General features: G+C 37.7%; 1 protein-coding gene across 2 annotated transcripts in view; it reads right to left on the bottom strand.

The window, feature by feature from the left end:
- The window catches only part of SNTG1 (syntrophin gamma 1), a 333,569-nt gene that overhangs the window by 149,882 nt on the left and 168,956 nt on the right, over positions 1-14,731 (bottom strand). For both annotated transcript variants that reach the window (XM_047073716.1, XM_047073717.1), the window contains exon 11: positions 3,926-3,964. In XM_047073716.1, coding sequence (XP_046929672.1) covers positions 3,926-3,964 — 39 coding nt within the window. The remainder of the gene's footprint in view (positions 1-3,925; positions 3,965-14,731) is intronic.

The following is a 14,731-nucleotide window of genomic DNA, read 5'->3' as shown; positions in this document are numbered from 1 at the left end:
TATAAGAATATGTGTATGTATCATTCTAACCCCTTTATTAAAACACCGTGATTACTTTATTCCCTATTCTTCACTTTGCTATTGCTTCATAAACTTACTTGGATGACCTTTGACACCAGTACCAACAGAGCTCGTTTATCCTTTTAATGGTGCCCGTATTCCACTGACTGGATATTGAGGTCATTCCAGATCCTTTGTTGGTGTGGATTTGTTTCTATTTACCTTGCTCAGGGGTTAGTTGGATTCTTTAATCTGAAGACTTCTAAGAACTCTTAACCATCATCTGTCTGCATACATTGCCTCTCACACGTTTTCCCCATTCTTTCTGAAGATATTCTTTTAGCTTCTTATTCTAAAGTTTATGTCTTACATTAACGTTTGTTTTTCACCCTTTTCTGTGTGTACTGACATTCTCAGATATATACTTTCAATGACATATTTTACCTTCATCTTCTATTCTATTATTCAATTGGTTAACTGATTTTAATTTTAAATACACTATTTTTTTAAACTTTTGAACTCCTATTTGATTCTTCTGCAAATCCACATTTTTAACACCATATCCTGTTCTTGACTTATAATTTCCACTTCTTTATTTAAAAAGGACATGATAATCAAAACTAATTTTGGATTTTTTTAATCTCTAAATTATGCTTTCCCCTGTTATGGTCTATTTTCTCAATAATTTACAATTTTGGATTCAAATCTCTTCTTTAATGAGAGTGGTTTCACTGAAAGTCTCATGGATTCTGGATGGTGGGAGTTTCCCTACAGAGCTCAGCTCTAACACCTGGCCCTGTTGGAAAATAGTGATATGTCTTGGTCTCCTTTATGTTTCACTTTTATTCAAATTTCTCCCATTGGGTTAGCTGTACCACATAGGTAGCGCAATTTAAAAAACAGAATCCCACAGGAGAGAGTAGACTTGTGCTCCAGTGGGTGACATCTTTGTGGGTTGTTTTTTTTTTTTTCCTTAAAGACCTAGATATGTGTCAGGGACATGAGGGTACTTGATTTTCATTGTATAACAGTTGACTATTTTAACATATCTGTAAATTATTTCATCAAAAGCATATGGATAAATATATGTATTTATATCTAATCTAAGCTTTAGAGAACTTTACATGAAAATTAAGTCAGAAAAAATTTTAAGATTAAAGCAACACATTGTGGCTTAGTCCAAGATAAGGGTGCTGTTTGAATACTAAATCTGGAGGAGAAATGAGACTGTATGTGTTTTCAAATTTTAATTCATTATAAACTGGCTCCTATTTTATTAAGTAGAGAATGTACCTGGGTCCCCTAATGCATTGCTATCATGCTATGCAGGTGAGTTTTCCTATGGTGTGGATATATGAATATTGAACTATAAATGAATCCAATTTCCTGAAAGTCTTCATTTCCATGATGGAAAATAGTCAGGGAAAAATCTATTAACTCTTGCTTTCAGTTTTTAAAATGCCAAGAAGAATTCATTATGATTTTTAAAAACGTGAGACGGAAGAGATTTGAAATAAAATCTTGGTATAATAATATTAAAAGGTTAGCAAATAAAAAGCTATGAATGCTAATGCTTACCTACATTTATTATATATATGCATGTGTTGGGATATTGAACACTTTTTGTTATTTATTCTATAGGTAAGGTTTTTTCAGATTCTTATTTACTTTACTATTATTCAAATCCTAGATAAATGCAGAGGTGGCAAAAAATGCCACAGGTCATTGAAGGGAAAATGTAGGGAGTGTTAAATGTAGTTGTCATCATAAATAAAGAATGGCAGTGGGGTTATTAGGGTTATGAAGTATTTATAGTAACATAAATTATACTAATTATTAACACTTCACATGTCGAGGTTAGAGAGGGCAAGGAGCGATGGTAACACAGATATTAGAGTCATTCTTAAAGAAACATTCATCATTTATATTTTTGGCAAGAATTCCCCAAGTGAATAGATCTACATTTTATGTATCTGACTATAAAAACGACTCGGTTTACTGATGGGCAATACAACTTTCCCCAATGGCTGGTGCTCCTTTCTATTTGAATAATTCCTCATTAATGAAGTTTTCCTCCACTGCAGCCCTATGAAGTTGTTAAACTGCATTTCCTAAGTAATGTTCTACCGGCCTCAGAAGCACCTGGGATGGAATGGAAGCCAAGAGGGAATACCAGTGATACCCAGCTCGAGGCCATCAGGAACTCGGGGCTACAGCCCTATTCTCTGCACCACAAACAAGGGCTTCAGACGTAACCACGGCTTGGGATGGACGTGGTGAGACACGTGACACGCACATCTCTCCAATGTCTGTCTCCACCTACATCATCGGCATGGTCAAGAGCACTGCAGATACACTGGGCTCTCCAGAGCTGTTTTCATTAGTATTTCAGTCACACAGAACTCTGCAGGCTGGTCTGGGCTAGTGGCATCATCAATAATACAATTTATACAAGAACACAAATTCTATATTCTAAAGAACACGTTTAAAATGTTAACACATTGATGATAATAGTGGCATACACGGAGAATTTTATATTTGTTATTTAATCTTCAAAAATATGAGGGCACTGAGGTTTAGATAAGAGAAGTAACTTAATTTTTATAAGCTGGGATTATTTAAAATTTTTACTATTGAAATTAACTGGTGACTGGCCTACCATTTACAAATAGATAACGCAGATATTGATACACATATAGATACGTAGATAACAGATAGATAGATAGATAGATAGATAGATAGACATACACACACACGCACACACACACACACACACACACACTTGAGAATTAGGGCATGCTAGCAGGTGGGAGTGGCAGAGGGAAAGAGAGAGAGAATCTGAATGAGGCTCCATGCTCAGCCCACGAGGGGCTCGATCCCACAACCCAGGAATCATGACTCGAGCGAAAATCAAGTCCGGCGCTCAATCGATTGAGTCACCCAGGTGCCTCTACATGTTTAGATTTTGATCAAAGGTTGCACATTGACTTTGTATCAAGAGTGAGAAAGTCACGGCTAGCCTCTGTTGCTCTAACATCACAAAAACCCGACGCACCACTGACTTGCATGAGTCCAGAACTGAGCTTACACCGACTCTTCTCATTCAAATGAATGTTTTTATAATGTTTACGAAGGTGATGGAAACGTTAAGTTCAGCTTAATAAAACTATAAATGGAATCAGTTATTATTTTCTACAATCAATTATTTTATCTGATAATCAGTTATCAGTCTAATAAATCCACTAAATTCTCAGCTGGATTAATCAGACATTATTTTCATTCTATGCATTAATTTAGACTCATGTAAAGTACATCAGCCAATTTTGAAAATTTCTTCTAACTTTTAGATCAAACATAGGTCTCCCAAATAAGATACAAACTATCTTATGATAAATAGCTCCCTTAGTTCTTCAACATTATATTCAAATAAATATATGTATTTTGTCAAATATAGCTTTGACTTAGTTTAATTAGATAAAATATTATTTTTTAGGGGTTTTTTTTGGTAATCTTTATTTACTTTTGAGAGAGAGACAGAGTGCGAGTGAGGAAGAGTCAGAGAGAGAGGGAGACACAGAATCCGAAGCAGGCTTTCCGGGCTCCGAGCTGTCAGCACAGAGCCCGACGCGGGACTCGAACCCACAAATGGTGAGATCATGACCTGAGCCGAAGTCAGATGCTTAACCGACTGAGCCACCCAGGGGCCCTGGAGAAAATAATTGTTTAAAACTGTTTTTAATATGATTAGAGAAACAGATATATTACATAATGTGAAAAAATCTAATAAATTATGTGTTTTCCTAGAGAGCAAACAACAGTGCCAATTATTTCCACATAAAAATTAAATGCAATCAAAACTATTTTCTATAAAAGATAACCTGGAAGTAATATGTGGTTTGTCTCTCCAAGTATGTTTCCATCTTACCTGCTGGTTTACGGGAAAGTTTCTGTTGATTTTTTTAATCTGCAATGATAAATAAATAAAAGTGAGCAATCAACAAAGTTACACAAGAGCCCCCGAATTTTATGAGAATCTATTCTTCCTGAGTTAATATATACTGATATTCCCAACTGGCATACTAAAATCCCATTGCATATCAAACATCAGCTACAAATTTCTAAAAATGTTGGCTATCAAAAGTCTTCCAAATTTGATGTGTACACATGGTCCAAACAGATTTTCTTCTAATGATTTTGTCACTTATGAGAAACAGGAAGCCTGTGTGTCCATGCACAGTCTATCGAGAACATAGAATAACTTTTTGTAATTTAATTTTTCACTTCACTTTTTTTTTACGTTTACTTGAAGAGAATTTCATGAGTGACATTTCGTAACATTTTAAAATAAATCTTCGGAGAAAGAATTTCGTCTGTATTAAGTCATGTTAACGAACTGTAAACTCCAACTGGAAATGAGTAGCGGCTTTTAGACAAGTGAACTCATAACACACAAAGTCTTTGGTTCAACAGAAACTTTGCTAATTAAAACCGGTTTTTATTTTTCATTGGTTGGAGAGAGAAACTTAACGAATGCTAACTCTGTGTGGTATAATCTCACATCACACTAAACACAGGCTTTTCATTTAGAGATTATTTTCCTGATTTAGTTTATTTTTCCTTGTTGTTAATTTTCAGTTCCCTTCGTCCTACTGATAAATGTGAACTAACAGGAAATGCAATGGATATGATGCACAAACTTGAGAAAATCATCAAACGGCTCATGTACAAAACTTACTGGCAACATGTGTGTCATTTAAAATACACAAGAAAAGAAAGTTTTGGAAGATTTATGTGATTTCAGTAGGGACACACACACACACACACACACACACAAACATATCTTTCTTACATCACTATAGTCATTTCAGAATACTTCTTGTTTTGGTGAGGAATCAGCTAAAGAAAGTCTCTAAAACTACCAGTGTCTTCAGCTAAAATCAGGATGGGTTTGGAGACACAAACAGAAAGAACAGTTTCCTAAGAATCTTTTATTAATCAATAAAAAAAATCCATACTGAAAAGTTGGCAGAACTATGCTTTTTGCTAGTTCTTATGGATTGTTCTAAAAAACTGCAAAATTCCACCAATATTTTGTAGGACCTTTGTCTTCCGGCACAAACGGTCTAGCTTTGTCACTTTTAACGTTTTCATCGGACAGAAAAGTCCGAATAATCTAAGTAAATGTAGCCATGCTTAGCCCGCAGTGATGTACGTATACAAATGAGCACATGTATGTGTAGGTTCGATAAATGCAGCGAGAAGGCGGGGGAGACTATCATTCGTTGTTTTCCAAAATCCTTTCGGTAATCTACCAATGTGAGTCCCGGTGCTGTAAGAGCTGGGACGGGAAAATGAAACACAGTGCGTTCAGAGACAATACTTTAATGATGCTCGTTTACAGAGTGTTCTGGAGCTGCAAGGTCGATGCATGACAACACGATCAAGCTGTGCCGTCATAGAGACCTCCGTCTGAATCCGGCCGTAACTGTTACTGAATTTCAGCAGGCCAGTTATTAACTACCCTGTGTCTAATTTCCATCCTATGTAAAAAGTCTATCACCATATGAGCCACACATATTTGTTGGAAAAGTAAATGAAAACACAAAGGTCGTGAAGTCAGAGCTCAATATGTGACAGTTATTAATATAATAAATAATCACATATAAAATGAATATCAGAGAAGTCTGGATTTCCTTCGAAGACAACGAGGGTGTTTTAAAGAAGCTGAGCAAAAATGCCTTGTTTTCTCCTATACTTTGCGGATCCCTTTCTGTTTTCTTGTCAACTCTAGATTAATGTCTATACCCTCAAGTGAGTGGCAAATATGCGCGAACCAGGCTGGGGTCCAGAGCAGAGGTTGCCGGCTGAGCACCTCCAGAACCTCAGTCACTTGCAGGCATGTCCCAAGTTAGAAGGATAAGGAATCAGCTGAAGTTTCCTCAGATGTGAAAGTCTTTCTCAGTTGGAAACAGTATGCCGACTTTTACCTGGGAATGTTCTACGAAACCTGAATTATAAATGAAGATTCAGGGTAGAAAACGCTAGAAGTATTTTCTTTTAAATGACTCATTTTGTCATCATAGGGAATCATATCAAGAAAGCCGCTTATAAGATAAACATGTTGGAAACATTACTGACGATTTAAATTTACTTTTAAAAATAAAGCTTTGTGTCATACAATTGAAATAATGCTTAACTTAGTAAATGTAATAAAATATCAGGCGATAATATGTTCTTTTTTAAAAGCTTATTTGTTTTGAGAGAGAGAGAGAGCATGAGAGAGGAAGGGGCAGAGAGAGAGAGAAGAGAATCCCAAGCAGGCTCCGTGTTGTCAGCACAGAGCCCAAAGGGGGGAATCCGACCTAAGAACTGTGAGCTCACGACCTGAACCAAAACCAAAAGTCGATTTACCAACCATCTGAGTCACCCAAGTGCCACTAAATAATATATTCTTAATGAAATGCATTCATTGAGCAAAGTTGTAAAAATTGTCTACTTTTGGGGCACCTGAGTGGCTCAGTCAGCTGAGCGTCCGACTTCGGCTCAGGTCATGATCTTGAAGTTTGTGGGTTCGAGCCCCAAGTCGGGCTCTGTGCTGACAGCTCAGAGCCTGGAGCCTGCTTTGGATTCTGTGTCTTACTCTCTCTCTGCTCCTCCCCTGTTCCTGCTCTGTCTCTCTGTCTCTCTCTCAAAAATAAATGAACATTAAATTTTTTTTTTAATTTTCTACTTTTGGCAAGAATATTAATTCTAAACAATGCAAATCCTAAATTCTTTGCATTATTTTTAAGACCACTCTTCAAACAAGGAAAATTGAAATCTGTCAAGAAAATCTGTAATATCAAACTTCTTAGAAACTAATGTTAATTATGTGTTATCAGAACCAGTCATTTGTGTTACGAAAAGCCAAAAAAATTAATGTGATGTTGCACAAAACAGAGTCAGAGTCTGAACATGAAGGTTCAAAAAGATGAAAGGATATAACTGCAGTCACATCAAACTAGTTGCTCATATAGCAGGATTACTGAAGTTATTAATCCTTAGGCTGTAAAGGAATAAGAGTGTGAGTTTAACTAGGACTGCCTAACATGTCATTCTAGAAGGGCAGCGAGTGACATAGACAACTACCAAGTAAAGGGCATTCAGGTGAAGGAAATCCATGTTAAGGCTTTTAGTCCAAAAGAGAAAGATAAGCCTGTAAAAACTGACTGTTTAACATCATGTTGACTTAAGTTAAGACTGTGGAATACAATTAATGCCCACTTGGAAGTATAAGAGGATATAATTTGCATTGTGTATTTTTTCAGGAACCCCTCATATCTTGATAAAAAAAAAGTAGGAACTATACTTGAATCAACACTCATAAGGTAAAGAAATGATAAGAGATAAAGGAAGGAAGGAGGGAAGGATGGAAGGAAGGGAGGGAGAAAGGAAGGAAGGGAGGAAGGAAGGAAGGGAGGGAGGGAGGAAGGAAGGAAGGAAGGAAGGGAGGAAGAATAGATAAATCTGCCAGGTAGAAGATTTTATCTTGAAGGAATTATGTTGCTATGTTGCTACCTTAAGGAAAGACATTTATTTCAAAGACAGCAGAGTGGTTTTTTTTTATAAATCATTTTTAATCATATACCTCTTTACAAATCTGGTGAAACTTATGTGACCTCTTTCGGAGGATTTATAGACACTTTGAAACTTGATAGAGACTTCTAGAAAAGAAGAAAAATTAATGCAATGGCTCAAGAAACACGGTTGATTTGACCTTCTGCCATCAGGTAGTAAAACATGATTATCCTACAGAGAGGATGACCACAGCACAATGAGCTGGGACTGACAGTGATGTGTCCAAAGCAGGGGTCTTTGTGTCTCCAAGAACCATATCCACCACCAAAACTTTTGCGAATCCCCTAGTGGAACTGACCGGTGACTTTCTCTTCAGCGTTCCCCGGGGGTCTAGTTTCTACACTGTAGTTGTTGCATGTGCCTACTGAACTCTCCATCATGGAACCTGTAATTGCGGAGTCTTTATCTCCCTCAGCCTGGTGGCGTGTCCATACTACCTAACAAGCATTGCCAACCACAGTTAGCTATCGAGGGGGGCACATTTCACTTTGCTCCTACTCCTACCTTCTCAAACTTGTTGATAATCCTAGATCTGAATCAAAATGATGCCAAGGGTTTCCTTCTGTTGCTGCCGCTACTCTGCAGCTCATCCCTAGGGCTCCGTGTGAGGCTTCCTCTTCAGATTTGAAAATCGGGAATTGGTTCAGCTATCCTAATTCTTCCTTAACTAGGATCTGATTTAATCTTCTTTGTTAGAATAACCTTGTAATTCCAGTTATTACAGAACCGTGGAATTTATTGAAGGAACCCCATTTTTCCACTTTGTTGATGATTTCCATATAAGTAAAATTAACAGAAAGACAAAAATAATGGAAATCACTACATTAATATATATTTTGGACTGATGAGACCCGTTGGTATTAGGAACCGACATTCTCTCTCTCTCTCTGCCAAAATATAACGTGCTGTTGTAATTTTATCAGAAGTTCTGGAAATTTAAGTCTTATGACAAATCCCAATATGTAAAATTTCATTTACTTTTAATTTCAAAGCCAGTGAGGACTACACACAAAAGCCTATTTGTAAACCTGTTATGGTTTATGGAAACCCATCTAAGGGATGGTTATGTTGGTTATGTTAAGAAGAAAAATAATTTAATTTTATAAATAGCTATGCAAAACCATTTTTTAATGTAATTCCAATCTTTATAAAAGTAATGGTACAGGAAATAGAATAAGTAAAATAAGAAAATAATGATCTTGGGGGGCGCCTGGGTGGCGCAGTCGGCTAAGCGTCCGACTTCAGCCAGGTCACGATCTCGCGGTCCGTGGGTTCGAGCCCCGCATCAGGCTCTGGGCTGATGGCTCGGAGCCTGGAGCCTGTTTCCGATTCTGTGTCTCCCTCTCTCTCTGCCCCTCCCCCGTTCATGCTCTGTCTCTCTCTGTCCCAAAAATAAATAAACGTTGAAAAAAAAAAAATTTAAAAAAAAAAAAAAAGAAAATAATGATCTTGGGACGCCTGCATGGCTCAGTCAGTTAAGCCTCCAACTCTTGATTCCAGCTTGGGTCATGATCACATGGTTTGTGAGTTCGAGCCCTGCATAGCGCTCTGAGCTGACAGTGTGGAGCCTGCTTGGGATTCTCTCTCTCTCTCTCTCTCTCTCTCTCTCTCTCTCCCTCTCTCTCTCTGTCCCTTCCTTGCTCACATTCTCTCTCTCTCTCTCTCTCTCAAAATAAATAAATAAGCTTAAAAAATAATGATATCTTTATATATATAGAATCAGCATTTACTTCAAGTTAAGAAATATCATGATTAAAAATTAAACATATGAAATATGTTTAACAAAAAAATATAAAGGATTGCCCTTACATTATTACTTAACAGTGACATTAAAAACTATCACCCAGATAATATGGTGAAAAACGGAATGTAAAAGTATAACTATTTAAAAGGGCAGGATACACATATCAGTAGAGGAAGATAATCTACTATATGATAAATGCTCAAGACAATTAGATTAAAAATAACTAAGATTTTACGGTGTTTGACTACCAAATATATATATCCAAATCAAGACTTCCTCAGTTTGAAAAAAAAAAAAAGATTCAGAAATGGAACAAAGTACGTTTTGATCACCCTAAGAAGAAAAAAATCATAAAAATTAACCTAATGTGAAATAGAGATTCATTCCTAAATGTCAAATGTTTTCCAAATTAAAAGTTTTGTGTGATATTATTTAAGTGCAACTACATTTAGGCCTATCAAAGATAAATGGTCAAATGCACCCAAGGGTATTTAAGGTTAATCGCCAGGGCTTTGCAAACGCATTTAGAATTTTAAGTTCATGTAGAATTACAACAATTAAAACAGGGTTTTCCTACTGCAAAACAAAATTAACCAATGACTTTTAACAGGTAGGTAATTGAATAAGTAATAACTAAATAAAAATATACCAATAACAACATAATATACAGAATGTAAATAAAAGTAAAAATTAAAATATATTAATAAAAGTAACTGAATCTAAACTATATTGAGCTAATGGTAAAAATTGTATTTTAACGTTTATTTATTTTTGGGACAGAGAGAGACAGAGCATGAACGGGGGAGGGGCAGAGAGAGAGGGAGACACAGAATCCGAAACAGGCTCCAGGCTCTGAGCCATCAGCCCAGAGCCCGACGCGGGGCTCGAACTCACGGACCGCGAGATCGTGACCTGGCTGAAGTCGGACGCTTAACCGACTGCGCCACCCAGGCGCCCCTAAAAATTGTATTTTAAATTTCAATAGAGAGCAACGGTGGGGTTCGTGATGAATTCCTTGAAACACTGTCACCCGCTAACTGGCAGTGCAGTCCATCTTTAATGCAGAGATACGTAAGAAATAAACCAAAATCATTAGGTTCCTAAATCGGATGAAAGAGCAGGAACCACAGCTACCTTCCTGTTGGTAGGGACTCGAATGGAGAGAACTGATTAAAAGCGTTTTGTTGGAAGGTATTTGAGGGGCGCCTGGGTGGCTCAGTCGGTTGAGCAGCTGACTTCGGCTCAGGTCATGATCTTGTGGTCAGTGAGTTCGAGCCCCCAGTCGGGCTCTGTGCTGACAGCTCGGAGCCCGGAGCCTGCTTCGGATTCTGTGTCTCCCTCTCTCTCTGCCCCTCCCTTGCTCACCCTCTGTCTCTCTTTGTCTCTCAAAAATGAATACACATGAAGGTATTTGAGAACACCTGCTGTCACAAGGGTGAGCACAGGTGAGGTCCCAGACAGATGAGCACACAGAGGTGAGCTGGCCCCCCGTAGACACGGGACGGGCTGGAAGAGAGCAGCACAGTTTACCCAGACAGAGAAAGAAGGAGAGCATTCTTTCACAGGGTCATACTGGCAGCGTTTGTGATCTGTGGGGCTTTGAACACAAAGTTGGTTTTCACGTCAGGGTATTGCTGAATTCTGAATCATGGCAGGACAAATGGTTAAAAAAACCGTCATGTGAAAATCATGCAAAAGTAGACAGCAGTTTCACAAATTTGCTGTGCTGAGAGGTGAGCCAGGACGATTGAGAGCCAGCTGAGGAGGGCTCCCAGGAATAGACCGTACTCTCAGCTCAAAGACCTGGAGGGCTGTAAGTTGGAAAAGGGAAAAACAAAGGGAAGTAAACAGAGTCCTATAAAACTCCAGCCCAGTCGGGATGCAGCTGATTGGATTAAGACATCAGTCTTGGTTTGTGAGACCAGAATCGTTCCTATGCTTTGCTTCTTTTTCTAGATACTCATAGGAAGGTATAGTCAGTAATGTCCGAACTGATTAATATGGCAAAAAGTCCACAGGGCCATAAAAGATGTGCCACGTAAGAATACGAAGCCTCTTGTCACCCACGGCCGTGACCACGGCCTCTCTTTGCCGAAGCGACATTGTTGGTCAAGAAACCAGTTTCTGGCAGAGCGCTAGTTGTGGTTACTTTTGCTTTCTCCGAGAGAGCGCAGAAAATAAGATGTAAACGTTAACACCTCGTGAATACAACTGAACTCCCATTTGGCCACAGCTTCACACTCAGCACGACCGCAGATAAGGACAGCAGCAAACAATCACGGGGAGCTTAGCCAACATTTTTAAAATAAGGACCGAGGCCTCCTCTTCACTTGTGAGTTTTTTTTTTTTTTTTAATTTTTTTTCACTTGTGAGTTTTGAGATCGTTTTGTTTCTTTTCAGGGATACCGTTTAGTTGTATGGTTTGTCTGCACTCAGTCTCCTTCCCGTCTCAAATCTCAGCCTCATGTTGTTCCTTGCTATTGTCAGAACCCGGTGAGTTGTTTCGAACAGAACTTTTTCCCCTTCCTGTAAGCCAGTGTTACTGGACAGGAGCACTGCAGTGTTTTTCATCATAAACTTTGAACTATGAAAAATGAAAAAAAAAATCCATAGGGCACTATTATTTAATGATATATTTTGAGTGTTTTATATGTCCCGTAAGAATCCATTTATTAATTCTGATATATTGGAAGTGGGTAATCTCAGAATACAACTACTGTCATGGGAAAAGGCTCATGATTAAATCTTAACTGAACAAAGGATAATACCATCTTTAAAAATTTTTTTTGAACGTTTATTTATTTTTGAGAGAGAGAGAGAGAGAGAGAAACGGAGCGTGAGCGGGGCAGGGACAAAGACAGAGGAAGACACAGAATCCGAAGCAGGTTCCAGGCTTGGAGTTGTCAGCCTAGAGCCCGGTGTGGGGCTCAACCCCACGGACGGCAAGATCATGACCTGAGCTGAAGTCAGATGCTGACCCGACTGAGCCACCCAGGCGCCCCTAGGATACCACCTAAACAAGAGGATGGTAATTTTATTTTATACATGTGTAAACAAAAATACACATAGTTTAATGTATATGTAGTACATACTACTAATAAAAACACCAGCAGCCTATGTATTGTTATTGCAATAAGTTTTCATTTTATAGTCTTCTGCACTTTAATAAAAACCTAAAATTAAAAGCAAATGCAAAGACATATTTTAAAATACATTTTTTATGAACTCTAATACCCCAAATGGCAAATGGGGTTTTGTGTTTGATTCTCTAGAAAACAATATGCCCAAGGTATATAAAAGTCAAGTAATGTAGATATACTCTTGAAGAAAGAGGGTTTTGAATAGAGTTTTTTAAGGAGAAGAATAATCAAAAACCCAACATGAGGAGAATCTTCATATTTTGGATAAAATGGAATAGAGAAGAAAGTTATTTTCAACATCTTATAATTACTAACAATTTTATTCACTGCATATCATCTACATATATTTGTAGATGTTAAATATTGTTAGAAAAATGATGCATTCTATTGTAGCAAACATTTTCACCATTTATTCTGTCTTCTTTATTCTATTACTCAAAGATTTTTTTTCCTTGTAGGAATCTCTGGTATTGACGAAGTCTTACATTTAAAGAAATAAGTATTTTGAATCCCTATTATATGCAAGAATATGTTCCTACAGCATTAAAAGTTTAATTTACATTCAGTAGCTTCTTCATTGAAGACTTATTAGAACTTTGAATTTTGAGACCCTGCTTGAAAAAAAACAAAAACTAGAAGGACAAATGTAAAGTCATTGGTTGCTTATATTATAAATATTTCTCAGTTGAATTCCTTGTACTAAAAAACTGAAAATTATCATGGTAAATCTACTACTTTAAAATTTACCCAACATCAAAAGGGAACATCTGCTAAAATAAATATTACAAACTGTGCTTTATGGAATAATATTCACTTAGAGTAAATGCTGGGGGAAATGATAAATATGTGTCCTTCTTTTTCTTTGACAACATTCCGTTGGATGTTAATGATGGAAACCCCTTAAAGGAAGCTTAATTATTACAGCAGATCTCTCAAGGTGAGATAAGGGTAATACACAGCTGGCTTTAAGAAAGGTTTGTTTGGAATTAACTGACTGAAAGTAAAATTTGGTGGAATAGGCCTGTCCATTATATTAAATGTCACTCCTATTTTTTGAATTCCTTAATTTTATATATTCATTTTTAGCATCATCAAATGTATCTAGAAACTAGAGCAGTAATATTCTCTTGTGACTACCTCTCTCGACCAAAAAAAAAAAAATACAATAGGATATTCAAATATTCTTTAAAAAATTGCTCTCCTCCTACTTTAAATGTCTTAAAGGGATAGTTTTTTTCCCAACCAAATGTTTGAAGATTAGTGAAGATCTTATAGTACAAACTTTTCATCCAAATTCTGCTAACCTGTTATTCTTTTAAACCTCACAAACAAGTCAATTTTGGTGGCTAAAGTGGTGCGTTCTCAGATGTGTATTTTCCCATGGAAATCAATTTTGAAGATTTACCCAAGCACATCATTCTTATGGAAGCAAGAAACAATCCTTCAATTCCCTTAGAGATTTGTGGCCAATATTATTTTACAGATGTGTGAGGACTAAGATTTTTATTCTATAGATATAAATTCACCTAACGACTAATGACATTAGTATGTGGGTACATAAGGCAATATGTCTATTCTGCAGCTGCTGATAAAACGCTGCCTTTACCATGTAGAGGGAAGCATCAAAAAATGATTTTTGCCTCAGGAGCCCACATAACTTCCCACATTTCAGCTCATAATTTTCATGCCTTTTTTTTTCCGGGTATGGATTCTAGGTCCTTGCTACCTTGGTTATTCCCCATCCCTACGAATATAACTTTGAAAGTATGCCACGTTGCTTTTTTTTTTTTTCAACGTTTATGTATTTTTGGGACAGAGAGAGACACAGCATGAACGGGGGAGGGGCAGAGAGAGAGGGAGACACAGAATCGGAAACAGGCTCCAGGCTCTGAGCCATCAGCCCAGAGCCCGACGCGGGGTTCGAACTCACGGACCGCGAGATCGTGACCTGAGCTGAAGTCGGACGCTTAACCGACTGCGCCACCCAGGCGCCCCTGCCACGTTGCTTTTAAAAACATATCTATTGGGGTGCCTGGTGGCTAAGTTGGTTGGGCGTCCGACTTCGGCTCAGGTTATGATCTCACAATTTGTGGGTTCGAGCCCCATGCCGGGCTCTGTGCTGACAGCTCGGAGCCTGGAGCCTGCTTCAGATTCTGTGTCTCCCTCTCTCTCTTGTCCCTCTCTCTCTGCTTGTGCTCTCTCTCTCCCAGAAATAAATAAATTTTAAAAA

Source organism: Lynx rufus, unplaced genomic scaffold (assembly GCF_022079265.1).
Source record: "Lynx rufus isolate CCGP_SWC_20201006 ecotype Redwood Valley unplaced genomic scaffold, mLynRuf1.p SCAF_12, whole genome shotgun sequence".
NCBI classification, from domain to species: Eukaryota; Metazoa; Chordata; class Mammalia; order Carnivora; family Felidae; genus Lynx; species Lynx rufus.
This window is presented reverse-complemented; position numbering and strand designations above follow the sequence as displayed.